This window comes from Nycticebus coucang, chromosome 6 (assembly GCF_027406575.1).
Source record: "Nycticebus coucang isolate mNycCou1 chromosome 6, mNycCou1.pri, whole genome shotgun sequence".
NCBI lineage: Eukaryota > Metazoa > Chordata > Mammalia > Primates > Lorisidae > Nycticebus > Nycticebus coucang.
The window spans coordinates 40412818-40429787 of NC_069785.1; the positions used below are offsets into that span (position 1 = coordinate 40412818).

General features: G+C 41.7%; 1 protein-coding gene across 1 annotated transcript in view; it reads right to left on the minus strand.

The window, feature by feature from the left end:
- Positions 1–16970, minus strand: part of RASGRP1 (RAS guanyl releasing protein 1) — a 72713-nt gene that overhangs the window by 25224 nt on the left and 30519 nt on the right. The window contains exons 3-5 of the mRNA XM_053594489.1: positions 8567–8672; positions 1685–1747; positions 621–752 (exon numbers count right to left, since the gene is read on the minus strand). Coding sequence (XP_053450464.1) covers positions 621–752; positions 1685–1747; positions 8567–8672 — 301 coding nt within the window. The remainder of the gene's footprint in view (positions 1–620; positions 753–1684; positions 1748–8566; positions 8673–16970) is intronic.

The following is a 16970-nucleotide window of genomic DNA, read 5'->3' on the forward strand; positions in this document are numbered from 1 at the left end:
TTAGTTCTAGAAGGTCTCTATCTTAGGGACCTGTATTATTCCACTCTGGCCACATTGTGAAAACCTTAGCATACAATGTGTGCATTCCCCTTCCCTAAATTAGGAAAGACACTCATTTTTACAGAGTGGGCCAGTCTTATGACCAAGAAGTCCAAGGAATGATCTGAAATATTTCTGGGATCCTTTCCAGCTCTGAAAGTCTAAGTATCTTTCACAGACATCCACAGGTGTTATAAACCCTCTGCTCAGTACATATTTTAGTAGTCCCTTCCCCATTCACAAGTTCAGGGGTGCCCGGCCCTGGCGGCTGAAGCTCGAGTTCAGTCACTACACTTTCGGTTTCTCCTGCTCTGGACATATTTCAGTCAGTTCCTTGCTACCTGATTTCTTTTTGATTGGGACTTAATTTTTTCTGCTCTTGGATATTAGTCATCTACTGCTTTATCACCAGGGTGCTTCTCTGCTTTTCTGTTAAATGTCAAGCTTTTTCTTTGGTGAGGCACTTGAAGCTGCCAGTCTGAGGGGCTTCTCAGAGTGGTGACAGAGAGCAGCAGTAATGGCTGAGATTCAGAAGCCTAGCGAGGTGGTTTCTAAAGATTAGTCAAAACCTTGACACTCACATTTGAGTCGTGTCAATCAGGCGGCAGTGTAACTCCTCACCCTTAGCTTTCACCAGTTCCTGAAACTCCTCCATGGTGTCTGTCAAGCTGGCATCCATTTTAAACATGACCCAAAACTCTGTTATCCAATACCTACAAGGGGGAAGGGGGTTAAAAAAACACGCTCTAAAAGTGATGCCAAGGACTTACAATCTGGTGGGTTCCTAAGGGAATCTGCTGCCATAAAGAGAACTCAGAAAAAAACAAGGACTGACTTGTCCTTGTACACTGAAGGAGCTGGGACGAGAGGAGGGAGGGAGGAAAACCACCCACTGACAATCTTCTGTCCTTCTGTGCACAGAATACTTTGGTAGTATAAGGCATCTTATCATCAAAAGAGCTGGGACAAAAATTTAGGCATAATCATGTGAATCAGGGGTATTCATAAAATACACAACTACAGACAAACCAAATGTCCAAAAACAGGCAGTGTATTTATAAGTGATGCTTTATCACATTAGAATATTATATGGCTATTAAAAGTATGCTTACAAAAAGTCTTTAATGACTGGAGAGTCCTTTGATACAAAATTAAATAACTGTAAAACCATATATTTATAAATACATGTATGTATGTTTTAATCACAGCTGTTAAAATCTACATGGAAAAAAGACAAAAGAAATTAGTATACCAATATAGGTGGTTGGATATGAGTGACTACTATTATATTATTTTTTGAATTTTCAAAATGTTATACACAATGAGCTATATTACTTTCAATATTAGGAATAAAAATGAAGTAACAAAGATTTTCTATTATTTCTGTATTCCTCCTCTTATGTCATATAATAAGAAATTATAAGAATGAAAAATACACTGGTATAAAATATTAAGCTCAAGTACACCAGAAAAAATTCACTGTGTTCTGCTGAGAAATTTCTAGTATTAAGGGAATGCCCTTTTTAGTCCGTCCAAGGGCTCTAAAGATGGTAAGGGAGAGGCAGGGAGGATCAGGAAAGAACTAGAGCTCAGAATTCAAGTCACTATGTTCCACAAAGTCTTCAAATACATGAAGAAATTTTACCTTACAAAATAGCAGATTTTCAGGCAAAGCCCTGGTGAATTCTTCGCCAAGGCATCCTTGTAAGTAGGGCTTTGGTTAAGGGAAATGGAAGTCTCTATTAACAGAAATCAAACAACTTTTCCTCTTTGGAAGCATTTGCCAAAACTACCGTAATACATAACTTTTCTAAAAAACAAAAATGTGATGCCTTATTTTTCTGGCCATAGAATAAAAACCAACTTAATGTCCACAGCTTTATGATAATCACCTAGAAGGGTGATGATGGCAGTTTTCTCTCTAGCGCATGCTGAAATGCCTTATGGAAGGGGGCTATAGCATCTCCTTTGCACTAGAACTAGGAAAGTAATAAAGTGGAAAGGTCAGTACAGGTACCTTATAATAAGTATCAAATGACCATGTGCCTGTAGACACGGAGACTAGGAGTCCAAGCGAAAGAAGTTAAAGAGAACAGTCTCTTTTCTCTTTTAAAATGTTTCTCGTAACTGATAAACAATGAGGGTAGTGAATTATCAGAGGAAGAACTGTACATTCAGATATACTGTCAAGGAAATAAGAATGTGAAAATTATAATATGTATACCCACAGATGGTCAGTAGATTGACCTTGTAAACCGAGATGGCAAGTTAGACAAAGCCATGTGAATAATCCAAAATACAACTGGAGAAGGTTCCTTATTCTAAATATACCATGAATAGGAAAGAAAGATCTTATCAAGCAACATCTTACCCAGGTCATATATATTTAGAGATATATGGAAAGAATATTCACTTAGTTTAAGAGTCAAAGAAATGAGAAATCCAATCCAGTGATTAACTGGTGGGAAGAGAAAGGGGGCAGGGTCCTGCCATCTTTGTCAACAGACTGAGGAATCAGGTTCTAAGGGCTGTGTGCCCTGCAAGGAATGTCCTTTTTCCCTTCTGAAAACTGTGCCAGGATACTGCAATAGGGGTTCAGTAAATTTCTTTTTTTTTTTGTTTTTGTGTTTTTTATTTTTCTTTTTTTTTGTAGAGACAGAGTCTCACTTTACTGCCCCGGTAGAGTGCTGTAGCGTCACACAGCTCACAGCAACCTCCAGCTCTTGGGCTTACATGATTCTCTTGCCTCAGCCTCCCGAGCAGCTGGGACTACAGGCGCCCGCCATAATGCCCGGCTATTTTTTTGTTGCAGTTTGGCCGGGGCTGGGTTTGAACCCGCAACCCTCGGCATATGGGGCCAGCGCCCTACTCACTGAGCCACAGGTGCCGCCCGGGGTTCAGTAAATTTCAACTGGCCATTGAGAGGAATCCAGTGAGCAAACCAGTAGAAATCTCAATTAACTGGGGGGGATGGGGGGGTGAAAGTGGTCTTCATTCAGGGAGTATGTATATCTTAACCCTTGGAGTTAAAGATAGAAAAGTAAGAGTTAAAAGCATAATACTGATGTTTTTTATTATACATTTTTGAAATTTTATATGTCTATAATGTTTGAGAGCATATTAGAATGATAGCCTTGAAATTTCATAGCGCTGAATGTATAATTAAGCGCGTTAGACTTGTGGTTTTAAATTGAAAACTTATTAAATGTATGCACAGCTTTGGAACATGTATGACAATGTAAGCTTTACTGTTTATAACTTCAGTCTATTAGAGTTATAAAAAACTATTTAGAATTCAGGAAGGCATCTAAAGCATTTAAAAGTAATCTAAAATATAAAATGCATAGTTATAGTTTAAAACTATTGGAAATAATATTATTCAAGTTAACCAAATAGTTTTCAAGTTTGCTTAACAATGCTTGCTGAAACATGCTGGACTTGTAGAAAGAATATTAAGATTTGCAAACTAAAGTTGAAACCTTAAACAAGAACTATGGTCCTGAAGGTGACAGATATCCCAATTACCCTGATTTGATTAACTCACATTGTGTGCCTATAACAAAACATCCAGGTACCCTATAAAGATAGACAGTTATGATGTACCCACAGTAATTTAAATAATTAAATTAAAAAATTAAGAAAAAATAACTATGGTCTTGAAATTTATAATTTTAATAAAGTGACTTGTAATTTTAAAAATGAAATTTTAATAGATTCACTACCTATAAAATCCATCCTTGAGATCAGAGCACCAAAACAAAAACAAAAAACTGAAAAACACCAAGGTAATCAACACACATTAACAAAGGCAATCAAAATAACAGTACCGGTAAGCCTAGGCAACTGGCAAACTTCATGAAGTTAACATTTCTGATGTCTGCAACTATTTGTTCCGGTGCAAAAGGCGAAGTGGAAATAAGATGACTTTACATTTTTTTTTATGCCACATCCCTAAGAAAATGCATCACTTCAGGGAAAGGAGATTCAAGGATAGGGTACATATTAGATAAATACCTCTGAATTCTGTTTTTTATTATTTGTTCTACTTGTTGAAATTTTTATTCTTCTTCCTTTTTAAAGGAGAGGGCATAAAAAAGCATACTTCTTTTTTAAAGCACTGGCTAGATATATGAAATCAACACAGTAACTTTTACTGAGTGCTTACTTCCTCCCGGTGGCTCCTTCCCCACCCCTTCACAGGTCTATGCTGCACATATTGGCTGTGTACAGGCAGTGTCATCGATGTCAATCCAGTCATTCTCCACGTGAGTGCCAAGCCACTTCAGAAGGCCATAGCCTCTAGGGCAGTGGTTCTCAACCTGTGGGTCACGACCTCTTTGAAACAATGAAAATACGTCCTGCATATCAGGTATTTACATTACCATTCATAACAGTAGCAAAATTACAGTTATGAAGTAGCAATGAAAATAATTTTATGGTTGGGGGTCACCACATTAAAGGGTCGCAGCATTAGGAAGGTTGAGAATCACTGCTCTAGGGTCAAGGAAGCCCCTGTGCCATGGCAAAGGCAGTCTCCCAAAGTGAGGCAGGGCACCCTCTTTTTCACTTCATCCAGGAGATGAAACAAACCCTCAGCCTGAGTAATAAGAGGTTCGGGCACCTGCCCGTCTGGGTTAAGCATAAAGTTTGCTGGAACCCTAGACCCCATACCTTTTTCTTCTTTTCACAGGAGTACTGTGGCTACAGTTCTAACTGTACTTTTCAGGCATCTGAACTATTCAGAGAATGTTTTTAAATTTCTCTCTCTCTCTTTTAACAATGGAAAAACAGGAAACCATCTGAGCTTATTTAACTAAAACTTCTATTACTTCCAGGTCAGAGAACAGGGAAACTAAGCATGAAAGCAAAAAACATTTTGCTTTCAATGTTTAACCTGGCTTTCTATCACAGGACTCTTACCTCAGACTTCCTTCCTGGAATCTCTTCCTCCACCCCAGATTACCGGGGCCTGACCAAAGCCCAGATATCACAGCTAAAGGTCCTGGTAGATGTTAAAAAGGAATCCTCATGTTTTATATCCATTCCTATGCAATGTTTATCCTGTCCAACCAGGACATGGCCACTAAGCTCAGTTCTAGATACAAAGATAAATAAGCCTCCGCTGTCTCTACCCTTGAGGGACACCAAGTTTAGTGAGAGATGACTTACAAATAGCCACAGTGTATGACAGACTGAACTAACAGTACACACACACATCATACCTTCTATAGTCATACGGAGGTAAAAAGCCTTTTAAAAGGGAAGATTACAGCCAGATCAAAGATATGACTTAAGTGATTCAAGACTAAAGTTATAGGAATTAGATTTGCAATCAAGAATACGAATTTAAAACACTACAAGTATTTTTTAACGGGGAGGAAGGCTGGAAAAGTTAAGAAAGGCTTCAGAGGAGTCTTGCGAGAGAAGCATTTAGTAGGCACAAAAAGTGGAAAGGGCTTTCCAGGCATAGCAGGCAAAAGAGGCCCTGTTACTATCTGGTGTGTGGAGAATGGAGGGGCAGGGGTTCCTGAGAGAGCCGCAGGATGAAGCAGGAAGGAGTTGCTGGGGAAGGAGTTTCACGGAGGCCCTTTTTCTGGTATGCTAAGGAATTCAGCATTATCCAGTTTGTAGAGGCTCTGAAGCAATGGCCTACCCTATTTGCTTTGTAGGAAAGAACTTCAAGGGCAGATAATAAAAACGTGTGTGTGTGTTAGTTAGATGAGAAGACTAGTAAGGAATACTGGTCTAGGAGAAAGACCACAGGGACCTGAACTGAGGCAGTGGCATGGGAATGGAGAGAAGAGACCACCTAAGAGTCACTTCTGAATCAGAAACCCTAGGACTGGGTGACAGACTGTGGGAGGTGAAAGGCAGAGAGGAGTCAAGAGTGCTTCTGATGTTTCTGGTTTAACCAACTGACAACGTTAGCTGAAATCAAACATGAAAATAAAGTTATGCACCGCATAGTGACGTTTTGATCAACGGTGGACTGCACGCACAGTGGTAGTCCTGTAAAATTATAGCGGAGCTGAAAAATTCCTGCTGCCTAGTGACTTCCTGGTGATCCTGACCCTGTGTAGGACTAGGCTGATGTGCATGTTTGTGTCTCAGTTTATAAAGTTCAAAAAGTTAAAAGTTGAAATTTAAAAATAGGAAAAGCTTTGTAGAATAAGGATACAAAGAAATATAAATGCACCAGTGATACGGTGCCTTTGTGTTTTCAGCAGAATGGTGTAAGAGACTCAAAAAGTTTCAAAAATTAAGATGTTTATAAAGTAAAAATGTTGTAGTAAGGTAATTTATTGTTGAAAAATTTTTTTTATAAGTTTAATGCAGCCTAAGTGGACAGTGTTTTTAAAGTCTGCAGTAGTGCACGGTAACGTCATAGGCCGTCACAGTCACTCACCACTGACTCGCCCAGAGCAAGTCATGCAATCTCAGTTCATTATAAGTACCCTACACAGGGGTACCATGTTTTGCCTTTTATGCTGTATTTTTACTGTCTCTTTTCTATGTTTAGATGCACATAATACTTATCATTGTGTCCCAGTTGCTTACAGTATTCAGAACAGTAACGTGCTATGCAGGTTTGTAGCTCAGGAGCAATAGGCTGCACCATCTAGGTCTGTGTGGGTGCCGCCCTCTGTGAGGTTTCCACAGGGAAGAAACTGCCTAATGATGAATTTCTCAGAGCCTATCCTGGTTGTTAAGTGAAGCAGGTGTCAAGGCAGAATTAAAGAGGTAGCTGGGGATCGGGGACTGAGCTAATGAATATGTTAATATTGAAGTATTAGAACATGTTAAGATTGAAGTGTTAGCAGGACAAACTAGTCCAAACATTTAAAAAAGGGGTGAGTTTAGAGAATTATAGACTGAAAAGTCGCTGTCAGCACAGAAAATTGATGGTAGAAATCCTGGTAAGAAATCACCCACAGAAAGGAAGTTGAGTGAGAAGAAAACCAGGACGTCACCACTGTATTTAAGTAAAGCTCAAAGAAGAGGCCAGATGAAAAGCTGGGGAGGGTCAGCCCAAGAAGCAGGAGGACCAGGAGGGTGCAGTTCTAGGAGCCCAGGGGAGAGGCGAGATTTCTGAGAGAGGCAGGGGGCTGTCAGTCACAGCAGGTGCTTCTGGGGGTCAGTGTATACAAGGATGGAAGAAAAAAAGGCCTTTGGGCTTCACAATTAGGAGGCCACTGCTGATATCAGAGGAAAGTTCAAGCACTGGGGTAGGAGTCGAAGTTGAGTTGAGTGAGGAGGAGGAGTAGAGATCGGAGATAGTGAGTGTGGACTATTTTAAGATGTTCTACATCATATTTCTAACCCAAACAATAGAATAAAGGAGAAGCAGGGTTAAGAGTTTATTTTTAGATGGGAAGATGTGAAAGTGTTTTAGGAGAGGGGCAGGCACCATTGACGAGGCAGAACATCAAAGCAGAGGAGAGAGATGACAGGTGGAGTGAGATTCTGTGTGGGGTGGGAAGGAGGATGGGGAGGGGAGAGTGGGATCTGTACCCTGTGTGGGCAGGTACCCCAGGCACAATTTAGTCCTTAGGCCAAAAACCAATTTTCTAGAGAGGAGTATGTAATCACTGGCGTTGTTTAGAACCACTGGCATGTGGAGTTAATAAAAAGCAGACACACCTTGAGTTGGTTTTATTATGGCTGTTAGATTCTCTGTAGATGAGGCACCCACTCATTTCCCGCACCTCTTATTATGTTTGGAGAAGGGATGCAGTCCAGATAGCTTTTATTTTTTCTGTGTGCCATAAGATGAGAAGGGGGGTAGTTAGGAGAGTGACTCAGAATGAGGGACCTGCGCCTCAGTGCTAAACGGTCTCACCCCACCTACAGCCCTTTTTGCCTGGGGGCTGCAGTTTACAGTGTCATCAACAAGAGAAAGAAAGCAGGTGCTTTCTCCACCCTCCTCATTCACACTCCTTAAACAGATTTGCTTGGCACGTGGTCAGTGCCTCTGTCTGAAGCAGCAAGGCACCAACACATTCTCCAGAGGCTGTGACATTGGGAAGCTTCCTTTAAAACATGAGGAAGGTTCAAGAATTAGGAGAGCTAGAAAGAAATTTAACCTTTGAGGGAGGCACCTGTGGCTCAGGGAGTAGGGCACCGGTCCCATATACCGAGGGTGGCGGGTTCTAACCCGGCCCTGGCCAAAACTGCAACAACAACAAAGAAATTTATCGTTTGAGTCATGCTTGTACCCTTGTCAATTTGCACAGAATATGAATTTTGACTATAGGGAAAATGTTTTTTATTATCAAGAGATACTAAAGACTGTGTTTGTATGTTGATCTCTTTGACCCACCCAGTGCAATCAGCATCAATAATACTGTTCAACCCAACCAGAATGTACTTGAGCACACACATACCCCACCCCCATGCCCCTGAAAAGACATATGAACCCGTTTACCACTCAAGATCATTCCAAACTAATTAAAATACACTTTAAATTTCAAGCTACTTTTTGAATGAACCGCATTTGGGGCTTGCCAGTCACTATGTTAAAGGATATAGGGTGATAACTTTTTGGAGCAGATCTGCAGAGGAGATGATAATTCGGTGCATGGTCAGCATGACTTGCAACAGTTGGTTACTTCGACACAGGTTTCCATCTGCATCTGAAAATATTAAGAGCAGCATCTGAGTTAGGCCCCAGAGAGAAAGGTCACCTGGTGGGACATCTGACAACCCTCCACTATTTGGCGGTGGGTGGCCAGGTGGGGTTCTTCAGGCGCAGTGTTTTCCTGTCACCGTCCTAAGACCACATCCTTCCTTCTGTGCTTCTCCTTATCCTCCTGCGAAAATGTCCATTATGATGCTCATTAATCACTGCCCTGAAAGTGGTAGAACCTTGGGAAAGGGATCAAATCTGTACAGAACACTGGAGTCTTGCTGAAAGCTGAAGCAGATGTGGGTTTTGTGAGGCCTAAAGTTCATACACCCTACATCCATATAATTGGCAGGGGGTGGGGAGAGACCTCTGTAGGGTCAGACTAAAAAAAGTTACAGTTTTAACAGATTACAGTTAAAATATCTTACTTATACAGATTTTTAAAAATGACCATATGAATACATTTCTAGGGCTCTCCCATCGACTTGGAAGGGACTCATTCAAGTAGGTCCCTTCTGAAATCTACCTTTCCCTAGTCTATGGTTAACATGCCTCTGGGGGAAAACTATAGGCACGCATCACACTGGAAGATTGCCAGTGGTTTATAATTATCCATAATTTAGTAACATAGCACGGGTAGCTAGATTTACAAATCCCCCAGCTGGTACCAAATAAGATGCATTTTATACACCAGCATAGGGTATAAAGTTTCCTGTTGGTGTGGTTTTCAAAATCCTTTCCGTATTTATGGCATGAAATCCCAGGCTGCACTGGTTGTTCACTGTCCAGTCTATTGTCTGTCTATCACCGTGAACCCCATCACCCGGCTCCCTTGGCGATTGTGTGCCAACTGGATTCAGCCATTAGGAAGCACCGGTAAGAGACAGGAGGAGAGAGAAATCAGGGTATTTCTTCCTCCTTCCTCTCTGCTCTGGGTCCAGTTCCCTGACGGTTGCTATGTGTCTGTGATGAATGATCACACTGACTGGGACCTAACACTATTAATCTCCTTTGACCCACTGGTCCTAAGTCTGGATGACTTCTGACTGTTGACACTGGATGTAACATCCCTTAACTCCACTCTCATCTCTGTAAGTCCCTTCATTAAGGTGCCTTCATGTATATAAACTGAATTCTATTCCCAGCTGGGAGCCTGAATGATTCAGGGGTACCAAATAAAAGAATATACATGAATTATCGTCATCTGTGTTGCTCTTAAGTTTGGGGGTTATCACTTTTATTCTGTCTCAAGTGTACCAAATGGTAAATGGAAGCCCTAGTGCATTTGGTATCATGATTCAGTCTTGGCTCCTCAAATGATGACCTAAAGTCATAATTCAGTGAGGAAATACAAGTAAGCTGATAGGACCCCTCACTTTCCCATCAGCACACTCCCAGTTTATGGGGACTCTGTCGTCCCTACAGCCTGCCCTCGTGGTCACCACAGAAGGCCTGGCAGAGGCGACACTCCACCACCCTCTGGGTCACTGCCTTGGGCTCTGGGTCACTGCCTTGCTCAAGATAGCTTGTCCCGCACATTTCCATTTTCTCTCTTACAGTATCAACTTTCCCCTCTCTCTATTGGTTTATTTTCATTGGCATTTAGACATGCCCCCATGCCTCTACTTTCAAACCAAACTCTCATCCTCTCTCTGTCTCTATTTCTCTGTTCTCTTCAGCAAAACCTCACTGGCATCACTTTCTCACCTCCCATTCATTTTTCAACCATTCCATTTGACTTCTGTCTCCATTATTCCCCTAAATCTTTTATTTTCAAGGTTACCCATCAGCTCCACATTGCCAAATCCAGTAGCTACTTCTCTGTCCTCATCTTACTTTATGACTCAGTTGCATTCAACCTAACACAACCAAAGTTTACTCTCCCCTTCCTGGAACATTTCCTCTCTTGGCTTCCATAACATCACACTCTGTCAGCTTCTTTCTCAGGCTCTCTGTCTCTTCTCCTCTCCTCTGCTGAGCCTTTAAATGTCAGTGTGCTGTGTACTCAGTCCTCCCACATTTTTTTTTAAACAATTTTGAAAATTAAAAATTTTTTCTATTTTAAATTTTTAAAAAATTAACTTTTTTTCTCATCTCGTCCTTTGGCTAAAATGTCACCTGTAAGCTGGTGACTGCTCAATTTGTATCTTTAGCCCTGACTGCTAAATTATTATGTCCAGTAGCCTACTAGGCGAATCTACTTAGATGTCCAAGTTCAAACTTAACTCATTCGAACAAAACTCCTGACCTCTTCCAACCCTCAATACAATCCTCTTCCATTCCTCTTCATCTCCAGAAACAGCACTGCCAACCAGTTACCCAAACTAAAAACCTAGTATTTGTCCTTCGTTTCTCACGTTCCCTCACATCCATCAATTAGGAAGTCTTTTCCCTACTTCAAAACATTCCTCAAACCTATTCCTTTCTCTCCATCTTTCCATCACCCTAGCTGTAGCTCCCATGCTGCAATGACCCAACTCTCCTCCTTGTTTCTGCCCTTGTCTCCTATGGTCCATTCTCCACACAGCAGCCCCATGTACCTCAATGGATTTCATTATGTAGAATAAAACAGAGTCCTCACTAGGGTCAAAAGAGCTCCACATGTCCTGGCCTCTTTTTAATATTCCCAACTTCATTACTCCACGTTACTCCTCCCTACACCTTTATTTATACCACTGGTTCTCAACCTTTGGGGGTCAAACGACCCTTTCACAGGGGTTGCCTAAGACCATCCTGCATATCAGATATTTATATTACGATTCATAACAGTAGCAAAATTACAGTTATGAAGTAGCAACAAAAATAATTTTAGGGTTGGGGGTCACCACAACATGAGGAACTGTATTAAAGGGTCGCAGTATTAGGATGGTTGAGAACCACTGATTTATACCTTGAACTCTCCAAGCATATTCGTACCTCATGGCCCTTGTATTTGGTATTCATTTCACTATGGTCTTTCTTCTCTTGACTCAATCATGCCATTTAGGTCTCAGGTCCAACGCCACATCCTCAGAGAGGTCTTCCTGAAACTCCTTAAGGTAGTCGTTACCCTGCCTGAGTTTCCTCATAGCACTCATCATGACCTGAAGTTACTCAGTTTAATTTCTTATTTTATGAATCTCCAACAGAAGCGTCATGAGACCTAAGCCTTGTTTGGTTTTCACACAACCATATTTCTAGGTTGTAGAACAGTGGTCACACATGGTAGTACTTAGCAAACAGTCAAGTCAATGATAAACTGTATCAAAAGGAACCCTGCTTAACTTTTCATGGAATTGAGTTTGCTTTCATAAACCTTTTGTTAATTCTTCTAAACATATACTCTGTTGAGATATGGTTAGTCTTACCTTATGTTTTCTGGCCCACATAATTTCTATAATGATTATCTCTTGCCACAAAAATTCTGCATAACATATCACCCGAAAACTCAGTGACTTAAAACAGTAATCATTTATTTTTGCTCAAGTTTCTGTGAGTTGGCTGGGGGTCAGCTAATACATACAGTCTGTGATTCGCTGAGGCCCTACCCTGCATGCTCTTCAGCTTCCTTGGACCAGTAGGCTAGTGGTTCCTTGAGCAGTAGGCTCTGCTCATGTCCCTTTGGTGTGGCCTAAGCAAGTCACACTGCTGAATCCAAAGTCTAAGTGCAGGAACTTCAAAGTCACATGGAAAACATCACTGACACAGACAGACGGAATAAATGGGGGCAATAATGCAAATTAAACCTGCAAAAATGTCAGTAAGTTGCTTTTCAGTGCAGTGTTTGACAATAGTTTTTATAATGCGCCCTTAGTAGTGTTCAGATTCTTAAATACTACCAGGAAAAGCAGGAAAACTGTGAAGTCAATTTGCATTAGCATACAAAAGTATGCATTAAAATGTTCATGTAAACTGGACAAAGGCCCAGGCTTATTCAGTATGAAGTGCTATTTGTTTAGATTTGTTCTGCAGGGCCACAAAAGGCAATACCAGAGCAGATGAATAGAAGTTATGGGAAACAGGCAGCAAATGCTAACCTTTAGGACGGTCTAACGGGGAAGCACCCCCCTCACAGAGGTATTCAAAAAGGAGGCTGGGGAAAGACATTTAGTAAATTCTAATTCTCACAACAACCTGCAAAGTTGGCGTTGTTCACTACTTACACTGAGGAAATTAAGGGCTAGAGAGATCAGGTATTTGTCCCATGTCACAGAGATAATGGACGCGGGAGTGAGGGTCTGGCCCCAGATCTGCCTGATTGCAGGACCCCTGCTCCTCCCACTCCACCTGGCTGCGTGGCCATTTGTCAGGACGGGGATCCAAGTATCACATGGGAGATAAGCTTTAAGAATTCTTCTGGTCCTTATGGCTGAAAATCTCAGAGGTGCCACTAAGACAGTGGGTTGGAGCCAATGCACATTTGGGAGAATAGTTCTTGTACTCTGGTGATTTTTGAACAACTCTATAAGCCTTGGGTGATTAATATTATTTTTGAAAGTTGCCTTTAAGACAAGAACTCAGGGTACTGCGCCTAAGATTCAGAATCACATTCACACTCCACTTTTACCTTGCACTGCTTCTTCCACAGCGTTTCAGGGACATTCCCACACTGTGGCTTGTTAATGCTCACATGCTTTCTGTGGGGCTGAATACTTGGAAATGGTAAGGCCAGGAGCTGACTCATTCCCCCAAAGGGAGGCAGGGATGGGGTGAGAGAAAGAACAGAAAGAAATGCTCTATCTGTACACGTAGTCCTGAACTCCATCTCCTCCCCCCTTCCTGGTTCTCTGTTTTCAACAAGGGTGTTACTCAGGGTAGTAATTTTGCCCTCATTCCCACCACGGTCTCTTCCCTACATGACCTTTAACCTCTGCATGCACTCAAGGATGCATTCCCTTCCTGCCCCCCTCCCATACAGCACGCACTTCTTCCTTTTTTGCGTGGAAGATCCCACTTTGAAAGACAGACTTTCAAAGGTCCAGGGGAGCCTACCTTCTAAGCTGTTAGATTTTATTTTGATATTTTGATATAATTGCTGTAAGCTGATTTAAATATTTCAATGAATAATTCCATTTTGTTTCCATCCTAAGGCTTTTAAAAATGCAGCATGTCATACTAAAAATTCTAATAAGTGAAACGCGCAATGCATAATAAAATGAGCATATTTTTTCATTACCATCTGCTTCTCCTTACACTTTCAGAGAAAGATTTCTTTAAAAGGTTAAAACCTCAGTAGGACACCCAATGTCAGTCTTCCTTACTCTACCACTCAGCTGTGGGTGGGGGAGGGGTAATGTATGCTGCTAGAGAAGTATGCTAATTAAAGACTCACCCAATCTGTGGACCATTTGCTCAACACACAAACTGAAAAGCCATGTGGGTTCTGGAGTCGTCTGTCTGTGAGCCAGCATGATCCATGTTCCACCATTAGACTTGGTGCTGGCAGTAGCTCTAGTTTGTGGAATCAGAGTATCTCAGGGAGAAAAGACTTTACTCATCTTCTACTTTCTATCCATTGCATTATTTCCTTCTAAAAACATTACAAGTAAGTGGCTTTCTAGCCTCTACTCCAGGAGTCCTCAAACTGCTGCCCGTGGGCCACATGAGGCGGAGTGATTGTATTTATTCCCGTTTTGCTTTTTCACTTCAAAATAAGGTATGTGCAGTGTGCATAAATATTTGTTCATAGCTTTTTTAAAAACTATAGTCCAGCCCTCCAACGGTCTGAGGGACAGTGAACTGGCCCCCTGTTTAAAAAGTTTGAGGACCCCGCCATGCCTTTACAATGAGAGGAAATGGCTCCCTAATTAATCTATGTAACAACTTTTCATTCTACTTCAATATGAAATGTTTCTGACATCATTGACCACTGCTGAAAATGAACACGCTCTGTGAAAAGCATGGTCCCAGGTACTAAAAGAGGTCTGAAGAGCTATATGAAAACTCCTGTCATTAAAGAGCTCACTGTCAAGTTGGGGAGTAAGACACAAATTGAAGACATCTAATAAAATCAGGCGGTAAATGTTAAGAGTAAAACTCATGGAAACAACATTAAATGGTAAGGTTAAGAGGAGGAAGACATCCTATCCAGCTAAGGCAGTTCAGGAAGGATCTCATGATGTCTGTGGAGAGGTGACCCAGAACATCAAAATTCAAGAAGCCATCTGGTCCAGCTCTGCCTCTAGATCAGCCTATAAACTCTTTTCTTCCTTTCCTTGGCTTAGTCTTAAATAAGATGCTTGCCTCTCAGAGAGATGCATCACTCCCAGATGATCAAATTTCTGTAAGGGAAAACTGGCAAATGGCTCCAGTCCAGACTTGCTGACAAGAGCCAAGGGTAACTTTCCTACAGTGAAGGGTTGTCTGGGTGATGAGATGGGAATGCCTCCTACACGATGGACACAAAACATGAAAACAAATGTCCCGGTACCAGACAGAAACTCCAGAACAGAGTCTGTCTTCCCTTTGTTTTTATTTCCATGGAAATCTCTTGATGTGTAAATGGATGTTGAGTGTACCAAAGGTACATGTCAGCAATTGGTACCCTAGGGCTAGGGAAGCTTCAGCACTGGGGGCATAACATGAAATAACAGGTTTATTCCAACCAGCAGCCAGAAAGTCATAATTGAGAAACTAGGATCAGAAAACCACAGGGGCAGGGTGAAGTGAGAGCTCTGGCAGGGCTGAAGCTGACAATGGAGGTATCTCCAGAAACATGGAAGACAGGATCCGGGTAGACTGGTACAACCTGACAGATGCACAGATTCCTAAAGGTCCAATAATGTGGTAAATGTTCCAGAGAAATAAAATAAAACCTACTTATCAGCAAGAATATCATTAGACTGGGCATGGTGGCTTATGCCTATAATCTTAGCACTCTGGGAGGCCCAGGCAGGTGGAACACTTGAGCTCAGAAGTTCAAGACCAGCTGAGCAAGAGTGAAAAACACTGTCTCTAAAAAAAAAAGAAAGAAAGAAAAACTGAGGCAAAAGGATTACTAGAGCCCAAGAACTTAAGGTTGCTGTGAGGTATCATACTATTATGTTTCGTCTTAATTTATTTTATTTCTTTGGAACATTTACCACATTGTTAGACATTTAGAAATCTGTCAGTCAGGTTTTACCCGGATCTAGTCTTCCACATTTCTTACCCGGAGATATCTCCATTGTCAGCTTCAGCCCTGCCAGAACTCTCACTTCACCCTGCCCCTGTGGTTTTCTGATCCTAGCTTCTCAATTATGATTTTCTTGTTGCTGGTTACAATAAACCTATTATTTCATGTTATGCCCCCAATACTGAAACTTCCCTAGCCTTAGAGTACCAATTGCTATGGCACTCTAGTCAGGGTGCCAGAGTGAGTCTCTCAAAAAAAAAAAAGGATATTCATTAAATTTGTTTGGCTCAGCACCCATAGCTCCATGGTTAGGGCGCCAGACACATACACCAAGGCTGGTGGGTTCAAACCCAGCCTGGGCCTGCTGAACAATGACGACAACAGCAAAAAATAGCTTGGCATTGTGGTGGGCATCTGTAGTCTCAGCTACTTGGGAAGGTAAGGCAAAAGAATTGTTTAAGCCCAAGAGTTTGAGGTTGTTGTGAGCTGTGATGCCACAGCAATCTGCCAAGGGCAACAAAGTAAGACCCTGGCTCAAAAAAAAAAAGTTAAATTGTGTTCGGAGAGTGTATAAAAATTGGCTAGCTGAAATCAGCTTACTCATTTACTTTGTTGTTTGTTTAGTTTTTTAGCACTGACAGCAGCAATGAGGCAGGAAGTGCAAGTGAAGAAGAATGTGGTGATATCCGTATGCATTTTGAATTCTTTTAACTTCTACTACCAGAACAGCTTAAAATATATAACCAGTGCCACTTTGAGTTTTTTTTTATCCTCGGCCCCTTAAGATTTGGGGGAGGAGAACAATTAGGAGAAAGCAGGTGATCTGCTAAGATCCTACTCTTCAGGGCAAGTTGATAATTAGCATGGCTGCCACTAGTAGTAAGCTTGTAAGAGAAGAGCCCTGGTTTGTAGTGTTTGCATATGTCTGTGATATAAATACTTTCACTGTGGTCGATTTCAAGCAAGCCACCTGAAGCCATGGAGCTGGGAAGAGATGCCCACATCAGCTCTCAGGACAGATAGAGGCTACCTCCAACATGTACACATGGCAGCTGCAGCCTCCTCAAGGGGACTGGTGCTCGCTCCTTTTGTATTCCTTCCTTCCTGGCCTCCTTGCTCCCCAGGCGCTCCTGAGCACCTCATCTTGCGCCTCATCACACGCCTTCTGGGCCTTGCCTGGTGACCGACTGGACAGTTAATCCAGATCAACAA